We start from the raw sequence: 22,677 nt of genomic DNA, 5'->3' as shown, positions 1-22,677 counted from the left end.
CAGAACACAAATGAAGATTTTTAGAAGATAGAGTTCTGTCAGGTCCTTATAATGGAAGTACACAGGTGCCAGCACTTTGACAGTCCAAAAGTCACATTGAGGCAGCTAAAAGTAATCCACATGACTCCAGTTGATCAATGAATGTCTTCTGAAGCATATCAAGAGGTTTTTGTAAGAAAAGTCGTTTTTAACTTTAAATTGGCGCTTCCATCCAGGGCTTTAATGCTGAAATGGCCAAACTCTCGCGTGATGTTCGTTCTTCTGTTGTAAATAAGTGCCGCTTCCGAATTCTTGCGTGAACTCAGCGACGCGCTTACGCCACGCTTCACATCAGCTGCTGGCAGGAAGCACTTTCTAAAAGTTTATAACCTTTTAATTATCAATTTATTTTTTTACACAAACGTATCGATTTGCTTCAGAAGACATTCATTGATCGACTGGAATCATGTGGATTACTTTTAGCTGCCTCAATGTGACTTTTGGACTGTCAAAGTGCTGGCACCTGTGTACTTCCATTATAAGGACCTGACAGAACTCTATCTTCTAAAAATCTTCATTTGTGTTCTGCTGAAGAAAGACAATCATACACATCTGGGATGGCATCAGGGTAAATGAATAATGAGAGAATTTTCATTCAACTATCCCTTTAAAATATTAATTACAGTGCAGCAGCAGGTAATCGAAACTCAGTACTAAACAATTCCAGATAAATGATGCTTAATCTATCCGTCTGACACACAAATCCCTGGCACATTCATGGCGGCAACTGGGTGACAAAATACGTGACATTTAAATGACACCACACAGTGTTTCCTACTATGAATAATTCCTTTATATACACTACCGGTCAAAAGTTTTGAAACTCTTGACTGAAATGTTTCTCATGATCTTAAAAATCTTTTGATCTGAAGGCGTATGCTTAAATGTTTGAAAATAGTTTTGTAGACAAAAATATAATTGTGCCACCATATTCATTTATTTCATTATAAAACTAAAATTTAATAAAAAAAAATAAAATAAATAAAGGTTTTGAAATTGATGATTTGGACCAAATAATAAAGAAAAGCAGCCAATAAATGCCCAACATAGATGGGAACTCTTTCAATACTGTTTAAAAAGCATCCCAGGGTGATACCTCAAGAAGTTGGTTGAGAAAATGTCAAGAGTACATGTCTGCCAAATTTGATAAAGGGTGACTACTTTGAAGATGCTAAAATATAACACAGTTTTGATTTATTTTGGATTTTGTTTAGTCACAACATAATTCCCATAGTTTCATTTATGTTATTCCATAGTTTTAATGACTTTACTATTATTCTAAAATGTGAAAAAAAAAATTATAATAAAGAATGAGTGTTTCAAAACTTTTGACCGGTAGTGTATATCGAGAAATCCAGTAAGATCTTTAAGTAAGTCAGGTAATCGTTCGGCTCAGCTATATTTTTCCAAACACATTCTAGCATTAAGACAACAAATGCCACTCTCTGAACAGATAAAAATAGTTTCATAAATAAATACATTCAATGATTTAATGTGGTGATATCAAAATCAAAGTGGTAACACTTTACAATAAGGTTTTACCTTGCAAGCATAGAACGTTCTGCTAGCGTTAGCGTATGGATTCCGTTTGGTTATTTTTTGTGAACAAATTCCTATGTCCTAGGTATGTTCTTTTTAGGTTTTATTATAAACTAACATTCCTGGAATGTTCTGGTAAACAAAAATTGTTAGCTGGGTATACAGTACGTTAACATTACTTAATGCTTTAGGTATTATGAACTAAGTTAAGCTCAATCGACAGCATTTGTGGCATAATGGGGATGTCCCTCCTTTTCTTTCAAAAAAAAAAAAAAAAAGCAAAAATCTGCATTACTGTGAGGCACTTACAATGGAAGTGAATGGGGCCAGTCTGTAAATGTTAAAATACTCCCTTTTTTAAAGGTATAGCCACAAGATGTAAACAATATGCATGTTAACATGATTGTAGTGTGATAAAATAGCTTTCTAATCTTATCTGTGTAAAATTATTTCCAAATGTACAACTTTGTTGCGATGACGACATAATGCTGTAAACCCTAAAATGACTCTAAAACTATGATTTAAAAAACTTTACAGCTCAGATAATACACAAGTTTTACCATAAGAGTTAATGTAATTAATGTAAGTGCTGTTATAGAATTATAAGCTTCATATTTCTGCCTTTAAACCCTCCAAAATATGGCCCCATTCACTTCCCTTGTAAGTGCCTCACTGTAAACTTGATTTTTGCAGTTTTTTTAAAGAAAAGAAGGGGTGCATCGAAATTAAAACATTTTGTGGTAATCAGCATTATGCCACAAATGTTGTTGATTGAGCTTAATACAGTAGCAAGAAAAAGTATGTGAACTCTTTGGAATTAGCTGGTTTTCTGCAGTAATTGGTCATAAAATGTGATCTCATCTTCATCAAAGTCACAAGTATAGACAAACCCAATGTGCTGATGCTAACAACACACAAACAATTATAATCTTTCATGTCTTTATTGAACACTTCCCATTAAACTTTCACAGTGCTGTGGAAAAAGTAAGTGAACCCCTGGATTTAATAACTGGTCTATCCTTTGGCAGCAGTAACCTCAACCAAGTGTTTCCTGTAGCTGCGGATTTGACTTGCACATTGTTCAGAAGGAATTTTGGACCATTCTTCCTAACAGAACTGCTTCAGCTCAGCCATATTCTTAGGATGTCTGGTGTGAACAGCTCTCCTGAGGTCATTCTACATCAGCTCTATTGGGTTAAGGTCTGGGCTCTGACTGGGCCACTCCAAAAGGTGGATTTAAAAAAAAAAAAAAAAATTAAGCCATTCTGTAGTGGATTTATTTTGATGTTTAGGGTCATAGTCCTGCTGCATCACCCGACTTCTACTGAGCTTCAGCTGGCGCACAGCCACCCTGACATTATCCTGTAGGACAGTGGTTCCCAACCCTATTCCTGGAGGCCCCCCAACACTACACATTTTGGATATCTCCCTAATCAAACACACCTGATTCAACTCATTAGCTCGTTAGCAGAGACTCTATGACCTGAATTGGGTGTGTCAGATAAGGGAGATATAAAAAATTTGCTGTGTTGAGGGGCCTCCAGAGACAGGGTTGGGAACCACTGCTGTAGATATCTTAATAAACTTGGTAATTAATTTTTCCCTTGATGATGGCAAGCGGTTCAGGCAGCAAAGCAGCCCCAAATCATGACTCTCCCTCCACCGTACCTCACCGTTGGGATGATGTTTTCATGTTGGTATGCGGTGCCCTTTTTACGCCATATGTAGTGCTCCCTGTTCTTCCCAAACAACACAACCTTAGTTTCATCAGTCCACAAAACATTTTCCCAGTGGCGTTGTAGAGTGTCAAGATGATCTTTGGCAAACTTCAAGCACGCAGCAATGTTTAGTTGGAAAGCAGCGACTTCCTTTGTCATGTCCTGCCATGAACACCATGCATGTTTAATGTTTTTTGTCTAGTAGACTCATGAACAGAGATGTTAACCAGTTCCAGTTATTCCTTCAAGTCTTCAGCTGTCACTCTAGGGTTCTTTTTTATCTCATTGAGCATCCTGCGGTATGCCCTTTGAGTCATCTTGGCTAGACGGACACTTCTAGGGAGAGTAGCCACAGTACTAAATTGTCTCCATTTATAGACAATTTGTCTAACTGTGGACAGATATCTAAGCTCTTGGAGATAACTTTGTAACCCTTTCTAGCTTTATGCAAAGCAACAATTCTTGATCATATGTCTTCTGAGATCTCTTATTAATGAGGCACGTTCCACGTCCTTCGGATGAGACATAAAACCGAGGTCCTGACTCTCTGTGGTCACTTAAAATCCCAGGGCACTTCTTGCAAAGAGTAGGGGTGTAACCCCTGTGTCCTGGCCTATGGCTTCCTAATAATCCCTATCCCTGAATTGGCTATATAACTGTACTCTCTCCTCTCCACCAACAGCTGGTTTGTGGTGAGTGTACTGGTGTACTATGGCTGCCGTTGCATCATCCAGTTGGATGCTGCACACTGGTGGTGGGTGAGGAGAGTCCCCTGTTCAGTATGTTTAGCGCTTTGAGTGTAGTGTCAGAAAAGCACTACATAAATATAATATTCATTCATTCATTCACATCAGCAGATGCTTCTTGTGAATAGCAAACTCAAAATGTTTGAGTGCCTTTGATTCGTCAAAGTAGCTCTAACCCACATCTCCAATCTAGTTTCATTAGTTGGATGCCAGGTGTGCCAACTCCTGACCCTAATTAGCTTTTGTTGATGTCATTAGCCTAGGGGTTCACATACATTTTCCAACCTACACTGTGAATGTCTGAATGATGTATTCAATATGTACAAGAACAATACAATAATGTGTGTGTTATTAGTTAAAACAGATTGTGTTTATTCTTTATTGTAACTTAGATTAACTAAAACCAGATTTTAAGACAAATTTATACATAAATGCAGGTAATTCCAAAGGGTTTACATACCTTTTCTTGCCACTGTATTTAGATAATAACATTAACAAAGATTAATAAATGCTGTAAAAGTATTGTTCATTGTTATTTCTTTGCGTTAACTAGTATTAACATGTAAAAACGTATTGTTAAGTGTTACCATAAAGTTTTGTAAGCACAGCATTAGGAAAATGGCTTATGGATGTTAAATCTGTTTTATTGCTGGTCAGTGATTTTTGTAACGTCTTTACTGCATACTCTTTATCCTGTAATATGTCCTCCTCTGGCTTTAATGTACCTTTTGCGTGCAAGCCTCTGTATCAGTTTCTCTCTCATGCGTTCTTTCCTGCATTCCTACTTTCCTTTCAATCCCCATATATTCAGATTCACAGCGAGACAGTGTCCAGTGAACATGGGCCATCTCTCTCTCTTATGTCACTCTCTGAACTCCAGTGTCTCAGACTTGGGTGACCAGTGGCTCCCGTAGGTAAATGGTCCCTCCTCTTTGCTCTCCAGCTTGCCCAGCACAAAATCCAGCAAGAAGAGTTCCATTAAGAGGAGCACAGATCCCCCTGTAGGCTGTGCCTCCCTCAAGAGGGACATAGTTTCCATGTTCCCCTGGCCCTTCCTCACCCTCTTCTCCCTCTCCTTCACCCTCTTCCTCCTCCCAAAGGTCGGTGTTTACGTGAGTGTACTCCTGGTTATCCTCACACTCCATCTCACGGTGGTAGAAGTAGCTGAAGTTAGAAACGATGACAGGAACAGGGAGTGAGATGGTGAGCACACCAGCGATAGCACACATAGAGCCCACCAGCTTTCCGCCCACCGTCTCTGGATACATGTCGCCGTACCCCACTGTTGTCATGGAGACCACAGCCCACCAGAAGGCCTCTGGGATACTGGTGAAGGCCGTGCCCGGGTTGTCCACCTCTGCGAAGTACACGGCACTGGAGAACAGAATGACTCCAATGAAAAGAAAGAAGATGAGAAGGGCCAGCTCTCTCAAGCTGGCTTTTAGTGTCTGGCCCAAGATTTGAAGGCCTTTGGAGTGGCGGGACAGCTTGAAGATCCTGAACACTCGGACCAGACGGATAACCCTGATGATGGCCAGGGACATGCTCGGCGTGGCTCCCTTAGACTTGGCCAGCTCGGTGCCGAGTGTGACAAAGTAGGGAATGATGGCAAAGAAGTCTATGATGTTCATCACATCCTTAAAGAAAATCATTTTACTGGGAGAGCAGGTGAAACGCATCATTAGTTCAAATGAAAACCAGCAGATGCACACGGTCTCTACTAGGAAGAATGGATCTTGGAAGGGAGAGGACAGGGGTGGGACGAGTATTGTGCTGTTTGCAATATTGGGATGAGGCTGGTATGAATATTGCTGGAAAAGAAAGAGACAGATGGGGAAGAGAGGAAGTCAAGGGAAGAATGGAGAGAAGAGAACAAGGGATGAGACTGGGGGAAAGGGCATTGCATTGGACTACATTATATGACTTATTTACTAATAGAATATTACACATAATTTAAAGAAACACTTAAAAAAAACATGCTGTTGAATTCAAGGTAAAAAAAAAAAAAAAAAAAAAAAACTGGCAGCTGTGATTGCCAGAAATCCACTGTAAAAAAGTACAGTGTACAAATGTAATATTTTACAGTTCACTATCATATATATTATTAAATGATATAATGTTACTATACCAACTTACGTTAAGTAATTACACAAATCTGCTTTGCACATTTAAATGTACTGTTAATCACCATAGTAACACAGGTGGTATAGCAAACGGCTACAGGATAACTTGAAGTTCATCAAGAGGGGCCATTCCACAAGCAACAGTCAAAAAATGTATTGACAGTGAATAGTGTCACTCACACAAACACAAAACACCATCAGGGTAGCACCTGTGACATTAAAATAATTCAATAAACTTACTGTTCTTCTTAATTTTAATAATAATTGGCCATAAATTTTTTCTTGCAAACAAATTTTTTTTTTTTTTGGTAAAATTACATGTATTTTATTGTTAAATAAAATATTTTTTCACTGTACATAGCATTTGTATACTCTTTTTCTGTAAAAAAAAAAATACAATTTAAAGTGCGGGTTCAATACAAGCATGTTAAGCTCTACTGACATCGTCTGTGGTATGCTGTCAATTACCACAGAAAATAATTTTGACTAGTTAAAAAATGTTGACTGTAATACGAATACAGTGAATGTCTTTCTGAAAGTACTCCATATTTTGCCATAGACCTCCACTGAATTAGAGGCATTGTACTAATCCCAAACACTTCAAAGAATATGTTCATATATTGTCAGCTTTGTGTGTTTTTGCTATATTTGAGACATTTTGTTTATGTTTACAACTTAAAGGGAGAGTTCACCCAATAATGAAAATTCTAATAAATTAAACCACTGGAGTCATATGGATTACTTTTATGCTGCCTTTATGTGCTTTTTGGACCTTCAAATTTCTGGCCACCATTCACTTGCATTGTATGGACCTACAGAGCTGAAATATTCTTCTAAAAATCTTCATTTGTATTCAATAGAAGAAAGAAAGTCACACATCTGGGATGGACAATTCAAGAGAATTGTCATTTTGGGTGAACTATCCCTTTAATACTTTCATTTGCTGTGTATCAGTGTCAGTGGGAATGCCTACGCATACACATTTTTTTGAGTTGATTTATTTCCATGTTGAGGCCCAACATGCTTTGCCTAACAAGTGTCCAACTGAAACAGTTTGGTTGCTCATTTGACACCCACTTGGCCTCTTCTAAGTAAGGGGCCATTCTGTTGTCAGAGTAACAGAGCATGGCTTCTACTCAATGGCCATTATCACTCATTGTCACTCCTCAAGAAATTACCTCCAACAAGTGTAAAACACAATGATATAACACACGTGGGAGCATAAATGTAACAAGAGTAGCGACATTTTTACATTGAAAAACAGTATGTATCCATGAAATTGTACAACCTTACTTTGAACTTTTCCAGCCTAATAACACAAACTAAACTTAGCATAACACTCTGCGTTTGTGTTTGCTTGGAAAACAGACTTAAGAAGAGTAAGACAGAAGATTAGCATTGACATTTGAGATGTGAGTGTGTAAGCACGTGAGTGATCTTATATTTCTGGCTAGCTGGCTGTTAAAAGTTCCCTATCGAAGTGCTGTATGTGCTTGTTCTGATTTTACATAAAGGGCCGTTCACACAGTGTTTTTGTGTCTGTTTGTGCTGTTTTTTAATTGTTTTTTATGTGAACATGCACTGGATGGACATCTTTGACCGTTGCGCCACGTCTCGATGTTTTCTCAGTGTTTTGCAAATTAAAGGGATAGTTCACCCGAAATGAAAAATCTCATCATTTACTCACCCTCATGCCATCCCAGATGTGTATGACTTTCTTTATTCTGCTCAACACAAATTAAGATTTTTAGAAGAAAATCTCAACTCTGTAGGTCCTTTCAATGCAAGTGAATGGTGACCAGAACTTTGAGGCTCCAAAAATCACATAAAGGCAGCATAGAAGTACTCCAGTGGTTTAATATATTTCTTCTGAAGCGATGCAATCACTTTGGGTGTGAAACAGATCAATATTTAAGTCAATTTTTACCATAAATCTCCACTTTCACTTTCAGAATGTGAAAGTAAAAGTGGAGATTTATAGTAAAAAAGTACTTAAAAATGTATCTGTTTCTCAGTCACACCTATTATATCGCTTCTGAAGACATGGATTTAACCACTGGAGTCTGATGGATTATTTTTAATCTGCTATTATCTACTTTTTGGAGCTTGAAAGGTCTGGTCACCTTTCACTTGCAATGAATGGACCTACAGAGCTGAGATATTCTTCTAAAAATCTTTGTTTGTGTCCAGCAGAAGAAAGAATTTCATACACATCAGGGCATGAGGGTGAGTAAATGATAAGAGAATTTTCATTTTTGGGTGAACTATCCCTTTAAGACGGCATGTCAAGTTAAAATAACTTCAACTTTTAAAAACGCATATTGGGAGACCTGCGCTCGGATCCACTTGTTGCGCTGTGTCTAGCTTTTTAGTGCAAGGACGTGTTCGGTGTGAACAGCCCCTAAGTCAGCAAAAAAAGTGTGGAAGTGTGTGTTTCCATGCCATTTCAGCACTTAAGTCGTTCTGTTTATTGATACAAGCTCCCATTTCTGTGTTAATGTACTCTGGGGGTGTCCTTACTCTAAAAATAACACTTTAGACCTCTAAGGTGAAACTTGAGAGTGTACCCTTCGGCCATCCCTATCTCTCTCTTTCTCTCTGTCTCTCTGCCTCACCCGCTCTGATCCATACAGAATAACTGGGCTGCTTTGGCAGCGTATTGGGGTTACAGGCTTGTGACGATGGAGTTGGACGGCTGCTGGGAAACGAATTTGATACTCTTTACTGATGTTCCTTCCATGCCCACCGACCCACCCTGTGTCTCTCTTTTTTCTCTTACTTGATCAGGCACAGACGTTCTTTCATACTGTCACCTGTCATCTTGTCATTTCTCATCTCCCTTCATTTTTTTTCTAGCTGTGTAAGTCAGGTGTATCCCTCCACAGACGTCTCACGTGTCTGTTTTTTAGTTGCACCTCCCCCAGAGCCTCTACTCGCAATCTGTGTATCAGATTTAACGACATGTCTAAAATAATTTCAGCAATACCACTCCTCTCTAACACTCTCTCCTTCTCCCTGACCAATTAAATGTGATTTCTTTCTTACTCTTTTTTTTTTTTTTTTTTTTTTTTTTTTTGTGACTTCTCAGACTCTAAGCTAAATCTAGCCTTCAACTATCTCTGAGCATTTTATCCTGCTCTCTTTTGACTATTTGCACTTGTCCATACATGTATATGAGCTTGAAAGACAGGGAGTTAAGTTTCTTATATTATCATTTGTTTGGTTGATTTGAAATGTTATTGTGTGTTTGAATGTACAGACAGTAAGAATGTTTTTGTTTTCAAAACTGTTTAGCCTACATTTGATAGAAATTCAGTATGCAGTGTACATACACATTTCACACATGTGATACCTGGGTGAGTTTGCTAAATTCACCAAAACTTACATTTTACTAATTATACTATCACATTCATTATACTAGAACTATCTACATGCCTACATATCAACTTTTAAACATTTAAATATCTGTTTGCCGCTGGTGAAGTTTTGTTGCAAAAATGAATGTTATGTTATTTATATCAGTAATATTTTTGTGCATGTTTGTGCATGACCACAATTCCATATGAATTACGGTGTCAAAATATGAGTTCCCCAAAACATATGCAAGAATGAATCTGGCATCGTCCATACTTCAGACAACAAAGCAAATGAATGTGATGTGCTCGTAATTACGAATTCAAACGTGAGAAATGGGATAATTCCGATAGCAAGTCAAGGCAGCATAACATTCTATCAAGTCATACACGTTTGGAATACCATGAGGGTGAGTAAATGATGACAGAATTTTCATTGTTGGGTGAACCATCCCTTTAAATGATGTACTTCACTAAACTGTCTAATAATTGTAGTTGCAAAGTGTTTACTATAATATTTAAAAAGTCATGCAGAATACAGTATATGCTGATGTTGTGGCAGTATGCAGAACAATTTTGTTATTTAGACCACAGTGCATGTTTGTCATGTTTTTGAATAGTAATATCAAATAGCTAGTGTTCCACAGGGAGACAACTGTGACCAACTGTCATCCTAATGTGTTCACCTTTCTATTCACTCTGCTCTCACATCTAGACTTCAAAATTTATTAGACCCAATGAAATCTGTTTTATTTTATTTTTTTCAAAATTCCAGTTTATTTTTTTCCCCAAATTCTGATATATTTTCTCTGAATTCCGGGTTTTAAAGTTTAATTACATTTTATCATTAAAAAAAATTGTCTTATAAAATTAATTCATAGAATTATAATTAAATGAAAACATCAGAACAATAACTTTTCAACATACCATTGCAATATTTTTTATTAAATGAAGAGCTTCTATACTGATCTTCACATCACAATCCAAAACCCAAAATTGGGAGTTTTTTGTTTATTATTATTATTATTGTCAAATACAGTGCTGCACAGTAGAGCATCACAGTATTAATGAAAGCAGTGATGAAACTCTTGCTTGAGATATTGCTTAAATATATTGTAATAATTATCAATATATTATTATTATTATCATTACTACTACTTCTGCTACTACTACTACAATGAATATTACATTTTACTATACAGCAGTAATATATTTCTGTCTCATTTTTTTCAGTTTCACACATCTAGTTAAATGGAGCTTTTATTTTGGCGTTTTGATGGAAAACCAGATGTTTCTGAGGGCTTCACTTCTCACGTCCAGAAAAGCAGTTCACTATATGAGCTAATGTGCCTATTAAACTGCAAAAGGCTATGATTTAATTAAATAAATATACAGTATAGTCTGCATGTGCTACGCACTTCACAGTGAATAAAGTGATCTGCTTTTTGTCATTAATGCACACACAGTATTTTCACGGGTTCACGGGATGTTAATGATGCAGTTAGCGTATAAGCAGTGGCCTCTCACATTCACTTACTCTTGAAGCACACAGCTCATGTAGGCTTTTTGTTTCATTAAATTTCAGCCATATGTGGTTTAATCACACTAGGACATATCACGAGTTTAATTTGATTAATTGTGCATTTATATGTGACTTTCTTTTCAAATATGTCAAATTGCATGACTTCAACGTTTTATAGTTAATTACATTTTTATGACTGGATTCCGCGATTCTGTCCTACACTCTACACTCAGCCTTCATCTGTCTTTCCTCCATCCTCATCCTATATGTGACACTCACTAGAAAAGCTAAATTTCATAAACTTTGTTAGCCATATACTGTTCAGTCACGTATTTGATCAATCTACTCATCTTGTTCTCATTCTCTCACCTCTCTCAGCTCCTTTTCTGCTCTGAAGTCAGGCAGTGTCTCCAAACAGAAGATGAGGATGGAGACCACAATCACCATCACACTAATGATAGCGATGATACGGGCACCTCCAGAGGATTCCGGGTGTTCAAAGAGAATCCACAGCTTGCGTTGGATCTCATTTTTTGGAAGGGGCCGAGGTTCCTCCTTTGGGAAGCCCTCGTCCTCTTTGAATCGAGTCATGATATCTTCTCCCAGCTCATAAAAACGCAATTCATCCATGAAGACATCCAGAGGCACATTAGCAGGCCGCCGTAGCCGACCTCCAGACTGGTAGAAGTAGAGGATGGCATCGAAGCAGAATCGATTGCGGTCTAGGAAAATCTCGTTGCGGAGGGGGTCAAAGTAGCGTAGCCGACGTTGTGGGTCTCCAAGCAGAGAATCGGGGAACTGGGCCAGAGTGCGAATCTGAGTCTCATAGCGCATGCCTGACACATTGATGGCCAAACGTTCAGAAAGTGCCCAACCTTCTCTCCACAATGAACCAGATTTTCGATTCTCCCTCTTTGTTTCACCCTTCTCTTTGTCGCCCTTTTCAGCTTTGTTGCGCTGGTCCTTGAGCTTCTTATCACTCTCGCTGACCTCTTCCTCTACTTGTTTTTTGTCCTCCAATCCACTATCTGATCCTCCTCCTCCCTTGCCAAGGTTGTCCATCTCGTCTTCTTTCTCTGTATATTTTTATCTGCAGGTGGGACCTCTCACTTGCTCTTTTACCCTCTGTTATATTGGGGAGAAACACAATCATTTCAGTTTAGTATAAACTCAGCCATCCAAGGTTTGTAGAAATTTTAATGGATAAGAAGGAGAAGAGGACAAGGACAAAAAGCATACTTTACCGGTGGAAATGATCTACCCAAGTGGTGTTTTAGAAGGTAATAGATAAATAAACTCCTCCACCATTTGAAAATGTATGCGGTCCAGTTCCCGTTACATAACTGAAGGTACTATCAATACGTAAATTCTTCTGCAGGAACCTCTCAAGCCATCCCATGAAAACATATACTATAAACATTTTATGTACTCTCTGCTCACCCTATGTTGGGTCCAGGAGACAGATCCATTACAGCTTAGATTCTCACTTCAAAAATAAGACTACATGATATTCTGACACCATCACCAAAATATCAAAATCATCTGAGCTAGAAATAAATAAAACATTGGACTATAACACATTAAACCATTTTATTTTTTACTACTCTCACTGAAAAATGTCAATTAATTGAGCCAATTTACATGTTAGTGAGTGAAAATACACCTTGAGCTTGGACTTAAAGTATGAAACAAACCTTAATTAGAGTTCAGGAAAAGATTGTTTAGTGTCATAGTACTCTGTAGGTATATTGTAAAGGACACAGTGGTTTATCTCTATCAAGGACATTGTTTGTAAAAATCTCCCCTAAATTGATGCAGACGCAATGAAATATTGTTTTGAGTCCATCTACTTACCCTTTGCCACTAACAATCGTAGATCCAGAATAATTACCCCACGCTGTCCGTGTTCCTTCACTACCTCCACAACACCATGAGTTGTGTATCTGCTGTCCCCTCTTCTGCCAATCTGGCTAACCTATGAAAAGGGTATGTATCCAACAGGGGGTGCTTTCTCCTGTACCCAGAATCGTATACTCCGACAGTGCGTTAACGATACTTAAACCTGTTTGTAGGTCACTGTCCTCTTCACTCTCTCCTCTCACGCTCACTGTGGTTCTGGGTAATGCTGTCATGTTGAAATTCAATCCAGACCCCCTCGTCCCCTCACCAGCTCACTGCCCCAAACATTTTACACCAGCACCACTTTAACACTAATACAGTTCTGTCATACCTCAAGTTTTGTGCCAGGTATTTTCAATTCAGTAAAATTCAAATAATTCGGTCCACAAGAATAATGCCCTATGGGATTTTATGTTAACATGAACACTTTCCCCTATCCCTTATACATATATATGCAGTACTACATGTATTACTACAAGAGAAATTGTATAATTTAAGTGCTGTGACTGGTCACTGTTTTAATAAACTTGCAGATTTTTGCAAGTCCTATGGAGTGACTGTTTAAAAAAAAATAAAATAAATAAATATATATATATATATATATATATATATATATATATATATATATATATAGTATATAGATAGTTTGTTAGATAGATAGATAGATAGATAGATAGATAGATAGATAGATAGATAGATAGATAGATAGATAGATGGTATAAACAAATTAATCTCCATTGTAATTGGATCTGTCAATGTAAACCCACTTTGAAAATTTTTCATATAAAATCTATTCCTCCCACTTAAGAAAAACAATGTGTTTTATATGGACCATTAGCCCCTGCAACAGGGGGCTTTTTACCCCAAATACTATCTTTTCACTTATTGGACAGATACTAAAAAAAACTTTGATTGAATCACCTTGAACAAAACTGAAAATTACACATATTTTGTCTCAAAATAAATGTGATTATTTCAGAGATTCTCATTAGCAACATACATTTGCACAATTTTAAAAAATGAATAAATAATATTAGATAAAATTACCTCAAAATCAACTTTTAGACATTGCACGCAACGACCTCATGGATCAAGAAAATGTTGCACAGTGACAAAGAGGTGTTAACCCTCCTATGGTATTCTGTCATTTTTTACCTAAATAAATGTTCCTTATTTAATAAAAATGGATTCCTTTATCTGAACAGTACAAGACTTATTGAATTTTCCTCCATTTGCCATCTGAACAAAAAAAAAAAAAAAAGAAACAGACAGAAATTACAGGGTGAGACTGTAAAAACTGTGCAAAACATACACACCCACTCATACACACACAAACACACACACGTTGGTGCGGCTATCCTTATGAGGACTCTCCATAGACATAATTATTTTTATACTGTACAAACTATAGATTCTAAAAATGTCCTCGTAAGCCACCCAAACCTGCCCACACACACACACACACACACTTACACACACACAAGAATGAACTGGTGAGACAATTTTTACATTTGTACAAAAAAAAAAAAAAAAAAAAACAGTCATAATGCAACACACTCAGAAATGAAGAGGTGAGACAATAACACACAATGCAGAACACACACAGAACCAGGGCATCAATGAGTAGAGCTCTACAGCGATCTTTTGTTTTTTGTTCGCATTACAAGTTATCTGTTGTTTTCCAGCAATCTGACACACCACACACACACACACACACACACAAACATGTTTGGTTTGCAAAATACATTTTTACTTTAGAAAGTTTGAAATCGCAAAATATTTACTCTGATTCTTCTGTTTTATACTTTCATTGAATTTTCAGAATTTTGTTCATTTCTGTTTCTTGATGTTCATTTTCTTTGACATTATTATGCATTTAATTTGAGTTATTACATTTTTATGTTTGAAATAAATTATTGTCTTGTCTTTGTAATGCCATGGTCATGTTTGATTGCAAGCATAATGACATTAACAGCAAAAACTGACACTTCAAGTCAATTTGAAATGCTAAAATTTGACAAATAATAGTTTGATCATGTCTAAATATATATCCAAATGCATGTCTTGTGATAAAATATAAAATTAGGGCCAGTCATCAGACTATACACTGGGTGGTTACAGCCATCTATTGTCTGTTACTGGCATGACATTTTTTTCAAGTGATGTTATTTATATTTTGTTCACCAGATGGCAGCAATTTGCCTCCGATTTATTTCACATTCTCATATTTTCTTCAGGTTTCAACTTGTAGAAGTGAAGGTTCTGAATTTTTTTTTTATTTTTTTTTTATAAGATACATTTATAGTTTTTACTTCAGGGAAGAAGAAATGGTATCATTATCATCATAAAAATGGGGTTACACATCTGACCCTTCTGGTCAAATATGACTGTGAATACCAAAGGGAGGTACCCTTTTTCACTGTCATAGGAGGGTTAAGGAAAGTACTGTGGTAGTTTTTGTTGCTGTTTAGTGTTTTTGGGAGAAAATAAAATCTAAAGTGCCTTTAGCCCCCATTGTATCCTACTATATATAGGCCTACTAATCAAAAACATTCAGTAAAACATTGCCTGATGTCTAAAAGTGAATGAGGAATAGGGTATAGACTGGACTTTGCTCAGTGGTGCACGTTTTGTTTTTTGACTGTTTAGCAGGCTTCTTTCATTAAAGTAATTTACAATGTACAAATTGCCTGACAGTCATCCCAGAGCAATCAGTTAACTGCCTCACTCAAGTGCCCATTGATGATACAGTTAGATTGTAATCTCGGTAACAAGTAGCAATTAACTTATTTATTGGTCCTATATGTTCCTGAAAGGGGTGTGCAGTATGCAAACTTCCAGAAAGATTATTATTATTTATTTTTTTTACAAACTGCGTGGCCGCACTCGTGCACATTAAATGATAAAGGTTTACTGGATGAACCCAAAACTACAAGCCCATTACCCACGTGATGTATCTATTGGCAGACCCGTGATTTTCGATGCCACTTCTCTGTCTTGTGATTTCATCTTGATAGAAAACTCTTACTCGAGCAGACGCGCTCAGTCCTTTGCAGAAACAGGGAATTATTTCAAACTGACATTAACATATGTTTATACGTGAAAGCATAGCAGAACTACAATGGCTTGTACTATGCGCTATCTAAACAAAGTTGTCATCGTCACTGGTGGCTCTAAAGGCATTGGAAGAGGCATCGTGAAAGTATTTGGTAAGGATTTATTGGCTGTCTTTTCGTGAAATTATGATAATGAAAGTATAAAGTGAGCAAATAAAACTCCTTTCATGTCCGCTTTGCAGTGGAGAACGGGGCCAAAGTTGTGTTCTGCGCGCGAGGTGGTATGTGAGCTGCGTTTTGATGTATCACGCAAATATAATGTTAAATACTTGACGTTTGTTTCATAGAAAAGTGCTTCGAAGCTAACATTTCCCCATTTGTTCAACAATTTTAAGCGGAAGCTGGTCAGTCTCTCGAGTCTACGCTGAATAAGGAAGGGCCGGGATCATGCTTGTTTGTATCTTGTGACATGTCTAAAGATGATGACATCAGAGTAAGCACAGTCTCGCATGTACCTTTACGACACGTTTGTGTCACTCACCTGTCTCACCTCTCTATCTGTCTGTCTTCCCTTATTAGCGATTAATCAATGTAACAGTTGAGAGGTTTGGACAAATAGACTGTTTGGTGAACAACGCTGGGTGGCGTAAGTCGACTTTTAAATGTTTCTTTTATTTTTTTATTACCTTTTCTATATCAAATAGACCTTTTTCACACTCTTCGTTTTGGAACGCGGCAGTAAACGATTGCAGGGTAAACTCCGACAGCGGTGAATGGGAGATCACTACAAATATTATTTTCACTTACCCATTTGCTCCAAGAGCAAAATAAATAACCCACTATTACATTTGAATGACTTTCCAGAAGAAGAAAATAGAGAGCGTTGGATTAAGACATTAAAATGGAAGAAGAGGCCAAATTAACTGTCAATCTCTCAGCAGCTGTAATTGAACCACCCCCAGCTGTGGGAATTAATTTTTTAAAACTGATTCCAGGGTAATATAACACAAAACGTAATGTTAAAAACTTACACTCAATAAATATACAGGTGCATCTCAATAAATTAGAATGTCGTGGAAAAGTTCATTTATTTCAGTAATTCAACTCAAATTGTGAAACTCGTGTATTAAATAAATTCAATGCACACAGACTGAAGTAGTTTAAGTCTTTGGTTCTTTTAATTGTGATGATTTTGGCTCACATTTAACAAAAACCCACCAATTCACTATCTCAAAAAATTAGAATACATCATAAGACCAATAAAAAAAACATTTTTAGTGAATTGTTGGCCTTCTGGAAAGTATGTTCATTTACTGTATATGTACTCAATACTTGGTAGGGGCTCCTTTTGCTTTAATTACTGCCTCAATTGGGCGTGGCATGGAGGTGATCAGTTTGTGGCACTGCTGAGGTGGTATGAAAGCCCAGGTTTCTTTGACAGTGGCCTTCATCTCATCTGCATTTTTTGGTCTCTTGTTTCTCATTTTCCTCTTGACAATACCCCATAGATTCTCTATGGGGTTCAGGTCTGGTGAGTTTGCTGGCCAGTCAAGCACACCAACACCATGGTCATTTAACCAACTTTTGGTGCTTTTGGCAGTGTGGGCAGGTGCCAAATCCTGCTGGAAAATGAAATCAGCATCTTTGAAAAGCTGGTCAGCAGAAGGAAGCATGAAGTGCTCCAAAATTTCTTGGTAAATGGGTGCAGTGACTTTTGTGTTTTTTGAAAACCATGGACCAACGCCAGCAGATGACATTGCACCCCAAATCATCACAGACAGTGGAAACTTAACACTGGACTTCAAGCAACTTGGGCTATGAGCTTCTCCACCCTTCCTCCAGACTCTAGGACCTTGGTTTCCAAATTAAATACAAAACTTGCTCTCATCTGAAAAGAGGACTTTGGACCACTGGGCAACAGTCCAGTTCTTCTTGTCCTTAGCCCAGGTAAGACGCCTCTGACGTTGTCTGTGGTTCAGGTGTGGCTTAACAAGAGGAATACGACAACTGTAGCCAAATTCCTTGACATGTCTGTGTGTGGTGGCTCTTGATGCCTTGACCCCAGCCTCAGTCCATTCCTTGTGAAGTTCACCCAAATTCTTGAATCGATTTTGCTGGACAATCATAAGGCTGCGGTTCTCTCGGTTGGTTGTGCATCTTTTTCTTCAACACTATTTCCTTCCACTCAACTTTCTGTTAACATGCTTGGATACAGCACTCTGTGAACAGCCAGCTTCTTTGGCAATGAATGTTTGTGGCTTACCCTCCTTGTGAAGGGTGTCAGTGATTGTCTTCTGGACAACTGTCAGATCAGCAGTCTTCCCCATGATTTTGTAGCCTAGTGAACCAAACTGAGAGACCATTTTGAAGGCTCAGGAAACCTTTGCAGGTGTTTTGAGTTGATTAGCTGATTGGCATGTCAAAATATTCTAATTTTTTTAGATAGTGAATTGGTGGGTTTTTGTTAAATGTGAGCCAATTAAAAGAACCAAAGACTTAAACTACTTCAGTCTGTGTGCATTGAATTTATTTAATACACGAGTTTCACAATTTGAGTTGAATTACTGAAATAAATGAACTTTTCCACGACATTCTAATTTATTGAGATGCACCTGTATATATGTATATATATAAGTTTGCTAGATTTACGCTGCTCAATAAGGCGAAATGCATCATCACAGTCTGTGAAAAAGGTCTATGGTTATATTTTCTACATTCTTTGGATAGTCATTTTTGGGGGCTTTTAAATGTATTTGTTAACGTTATTTTCAAATAAATAAATGCATTACATTTTCAACGGTAAAGGGGTAAATTTACCCATAAATGAAAATTCTGTCATCATTTAGGCCAGTGCTTCTCAACCTTTTTTTGACTCCAAGACCCCCATTGGCCAAGATAATATTCAGAGGCCTATGATGGTGGGGTACAATGGGGCAAAAGGCTCCTTTTGATGTGATTTTCATCCAGAACACTAAATAGCAACAAAAACTACCGCAGTACTTTCCTAAACACCTCTTTGTCACTATGAACTGCAACATTTTCCTCTTCCATGAGGTCATTGCGTGTAATGTCTAAAGGTTGATTTTGAGGCAATTTGATCTAATATTTAACATTTTTTTAAATGTAGTAATGTAGCTAATGAATATCATGGAAATTTATTTTGAAATAAAATACTTATTTTTCATTTTTCATTTTGTACAAAGTGATATATATTATTATTATTATTATTATGTTTTTTTTTTAATCATTAACTGTCTAATAAGTGAAAGGATGGTTTTTGGGATAAAAAGCCCTCCTGTAGCAGGGGCTTAAGGGCCCTATTAAACTTTTTTCCACAGACATTTTCGGAATGCAGTCCTTTTCTTATTTTTGTGATAGTTCTTTGGCCTGGGCAAAATAATTATTATAGCAAGTTATATTATTACATTATCGCTTCTTAACTTGTCATTTTAAAGGGGTCATGCCATGAGGAATCTAATTTTGCTTGACCTTTTGACATATTGGTCATTGTACTATAAAAACAAACTGTAAGTTTCAGAACTCAAAACTTCCTCCTTACTGTAAAAAGAGAATTTGTTGAAAATGACTCATTCTCTACTTCCTCCACATTGTGATGTCACACTATGGTAGACATTTGCATCTGTCCACCTCCACAACAACACATCAATGCCTACTTTACCTTTAATCACTTCCGTAGCCGCCCAGCAGTGGTGAGCAGTGAGATGGCAAGTAGAGAGTGCAGGTCAGTCAAGAGCCAATAATAACAGTGGGCGTTTCCTCTAAAGTCTTAAAGGAGAAGCAGCACCAAAACTGAGTGTTTCTGACAGAGGGTCAGAATTAGGGTGGAAAATGTCCATGTTTTAAAAACATATGACTTTTTTTTTTTTTTTTGTGCAACAAACTCAAGGAACATATTAAAATAAGAAAAAAGGCATATCATGACCCCTTTAAGATATTGTAAGACCCCCTTGGAAGTTTGCTTAGGCTCCCTACAGGGGGCACTGGCTTCCTGGTTAAGAACCACTGATTTAAGCTACTCACCTTTATGTTGTTCCAAATCTTACTTTCTTTCTTACATTAAACACAAAATTGGATGTTAGTGTCAATGTTAGCCTCAGTCGCCATTAACTTTCATTGCATCTTTTTTCCATACAATGAAAGTATGGTGATTTAGGATAACATTTAGCCTAAAAACAACACCTTTTGCAATGGATGAAAGAAAGTTGTGCAAGTTTGGAGCAACACGAGGGTAAGTAAATAATGGCATATTTTTATTTTTGGGTGAACTATTCATTTGATCATCACATTTATGGATTTATTTTCCTATTTTAATCCTCAAATGATACATCAGACCCCCCTCACAAGTCCACAGATGAAACCACTGCAGAAGAGTTCAGAGATCTGCTTAATCTGAACCTCATAAGTTACTTCCTTGCATCTAAGGTAATATCTATAATGATGTAGTTCCCTAATCTGGTCTCCTTCTCTAAATTCTTTAGCTTTTCTCATCTGTCAACCACTTAAAAACAGTCATCTAATTATTAGAAATGTTTAAGTGTTTACTAAGGGAACGACTGAAAAACATTTAATCTTTTCTCTACTTCTGGACAGTATGCCCTACCCTACTTGCGCAAAACGCAAGGAAACATCATCAATTTGTCCAGTCTGGTCGCTTCTATAGGTCAGAAAGATGCTGCTCCCTATGTGGCAACCAAGGTGAGTTTCAGCATTGTGAACAATGATGAGGCTTTACAGCATGGTTATTTCATGAGTTAGAAGTAACTGTAAGACTCGCATATATCCACAAGGGGGCGATCATTGCCATAACTAAAGCAATGGCTGTGGATGAGAGTCGGTATCAAGTGCGAGTCAACTGGTGAGTGACATTAAACTCAATTGCCCTGTCATTTGAACTGTGCCATATTTTTAATATAAACTTTTATTCATATTTCACTTTTTTTATTATCAGGCTTTAAATGCATTCCAAATCTGAATGGCTCTCTTTCTTCCGTGGAACACAAAAGGAGATGTTAGGCAGAACATCAGTCTTGATCACTATTCACTTTCATTGTATTGAAAAAAATGCAATAAAAATGGTGACTGAGGCTAACTTCCTGCCTAATGTCTCCTTTTGCATTCCATGGAAGAAGAAACAACCCATAAGAGTTATGAATAACAGGAGAATAATTGTGAAAGATGACATATTTCTCATTTTTTTGGTGAACTATCCTTTTAATTCTAATCTTTTTTTATAGCATCTCTCCAGGCAATGTGATGACACCTCTTTGGGAAGAGCTTGCTAGCAAAACTGAAAACTCTTCTGTCACTATTAAGGAGGGAGAAAATGCACAGGTAAGTGTTCATAAAGAGCAGAAAAGAAGGTGGGTGAGTTTGAAAACTACTGGACGATTATGGTCCATCGATATGTTACAGTAACATGTTTCTCTCTTCTACTCAACAGCTGATTGGTCGAATGGGCACAGAGGCTGAATGTGGATTGGCTGCCCTCTTCCTGGCAGCTGATGCCACTTTCTGTACAGGGATTGATTTGTTTCTGAGTGGAGGGGCCGAACTTAACTACGGCTTCAAAAGCCAGATTCAATAACTGAACAATGATGAAAAAGTTTTTGAAATGATAAAATATGGTTTCATTCCTGCTCTTAAGCTTTTTTAAAGGAATATTCCCAGTTTAATACAAGCTAATCGACAGCATTTGTGACATAATGTTGATTACCACAAAAAATTATTCTGACCTGTCTCTCCTTTTCTATAAAAAAAAAAAAAAGCTAAAATGAAAGTGAATGGGGCCAATTTTTGGAGGGTTTAAAGGCAGAAATGTGAAAGGAGGGCCAAGTGGTAATCAGTGTTATGCGACTAATGCTGTTGATTGAGCTTAACTTGTAGTGAACCTGGAATGTTCCTTTAATGCTTACCTTACAGTGCTGCAATTAAATGCTGATATTTGCAGTCTCTGCACAAATTAAGAAGTGTTAACTGGTCTGTAGAACCAAACTTTTTTCTAAATAATTGCACAATTTCAAATCATAGAAAACAGGAGTAAATAAACGAGTCCATCAAAAGTTGCACACTTTGAAACAAACACATAGGCCAAAAACTCAGTTAATCAGTTACGAATCAGTAAAAAGCACATAGCTTGCTATCCTCAAATTCCTATTGATTTATACCTGTGTTATATCAAGGCATCCATTATTACAATTTTACTGAAGAAAGTATGAGAATTTAGGTTAAAAAAAGTTTTTTTTAATTTTTTTTATGTTACTTGTAGCACTTTTACACTGACCCATGTTAAATAGTGTATTGGTTGATGAATGTAAAGCTGACTACAATGTTTTGACAATGGAAGTGAAAGACATTGCCTATGATTTACAGTAGATAGTCAATAGGAAGTTTGTGAGGTATCCATGAAATCTGATTTAAAATTCTGTCTTTTGCATTTTTGAAGATAAAGTGAGATAATACTTAAGACATTTTACAGTATAAAAGGGACCTGAACAATTTGCACTGTGAATTACTGTGCCATGACTGTTCTGTTGTTTACATGTAATCACACCCTTTTGCATGGCTACAGACATGCAGGCCAGTTTGTTACACAATAATAAAATTTTAACTCTGTTGTGATGCAGTACATTTTTCAGTTTTAACTGACTTTTGAAGGCTTGTA

At 37.1% G+C, this 22,677-nt stretch overlaps 2 protein-coding genes across 3 annotated transcripts; one reads left to right on the top strand and one right to left on the bottom strand.

The window, feature by feature from the left end:
- Positions 1-554: 554 nt before the first annotated feature.
- Positions 555-13,117, bottom strand: kcna7 (potassium voltage-gated channel, shaker-related subfamily, member 7). Of its 2 annotated transcripts, none has more exons than XM_051717619.1 (3): positions 12,895-13,117; positions 11,410-12,165; positions 555-5,853 (listed from the first exon to the last, which is right to left on the bottom strand). In XM_051717619.1, the coding sequence occupies exons 2-3, from the start codon at positions 12,100-12,102 to the stop codon at positions 4,927-4,929; spliced, it is 1,620 nt and encodes a 539-aa protein (XP_051573579.1). In that variant the 5' UTR covers positions 12,103-12,165; positions 12,895-13,117; the 3' UTR covers positions 555-4,926. The 2 variants fall into 2 exon arrangements, with proteins under 2 accessions (XP_051573579.1, XP_051573580.1); XM_051717620.1 differs by lacking the exon at positions 12,895-13,117 and adding an exon at positions 12,285-12,575.
- Positions 13,118-15,883: 2,766 nt separating this feature from the next.
- On the top strand, positions 15,884-22,631 carry hsd17b14 (hydroxysteroid (17-beta) dehydrogenase 14). The gene is made up of 9 exons (XM_051716978.1): positions 15,884-16,148; positions 16,238-16,276; positions 16,391-16,488; positions 16,575-16,641; positions 20,347-20,438; positions 20,607-20,711; positions 20,804-20,871; positions 21,251-21,347; positions 21,457-22,631. The coding sequence occupies exons 1-9, from the start codon at positions 16,061-16,063 to the stop codon at positions 21,598-21,600; spliced, it is 798 nt and encodes a 265-aa protein (XP_051572938.1). The 5' UTR covers positions 15,884-16,060; the 3' UTR covers positions 21,601-22,631.
- Positions 22,632-22,677: the final 46 nt, after the last annotated feature.

Source organism: Myxocyprinus asiaticus, chromosome 14 (assembly GCF_019703515.2).
Source record: "Myxocyprinus asiaticus isolate MX2 ecotype Aquarium Trade chromosome 14, UBuf_Myxa_2, whole genome shotgun sequence".
Lineage (NCBI taxonomy): Eukaryota > Metazoa > Chordata > Actinopteri > Cypriniformes > Catostomidae > Myxocyprinus > Myxocyprinus asiaticus.
This window is presented reverse-complemented; position numbering and strand designations above follow the sequence as displayed.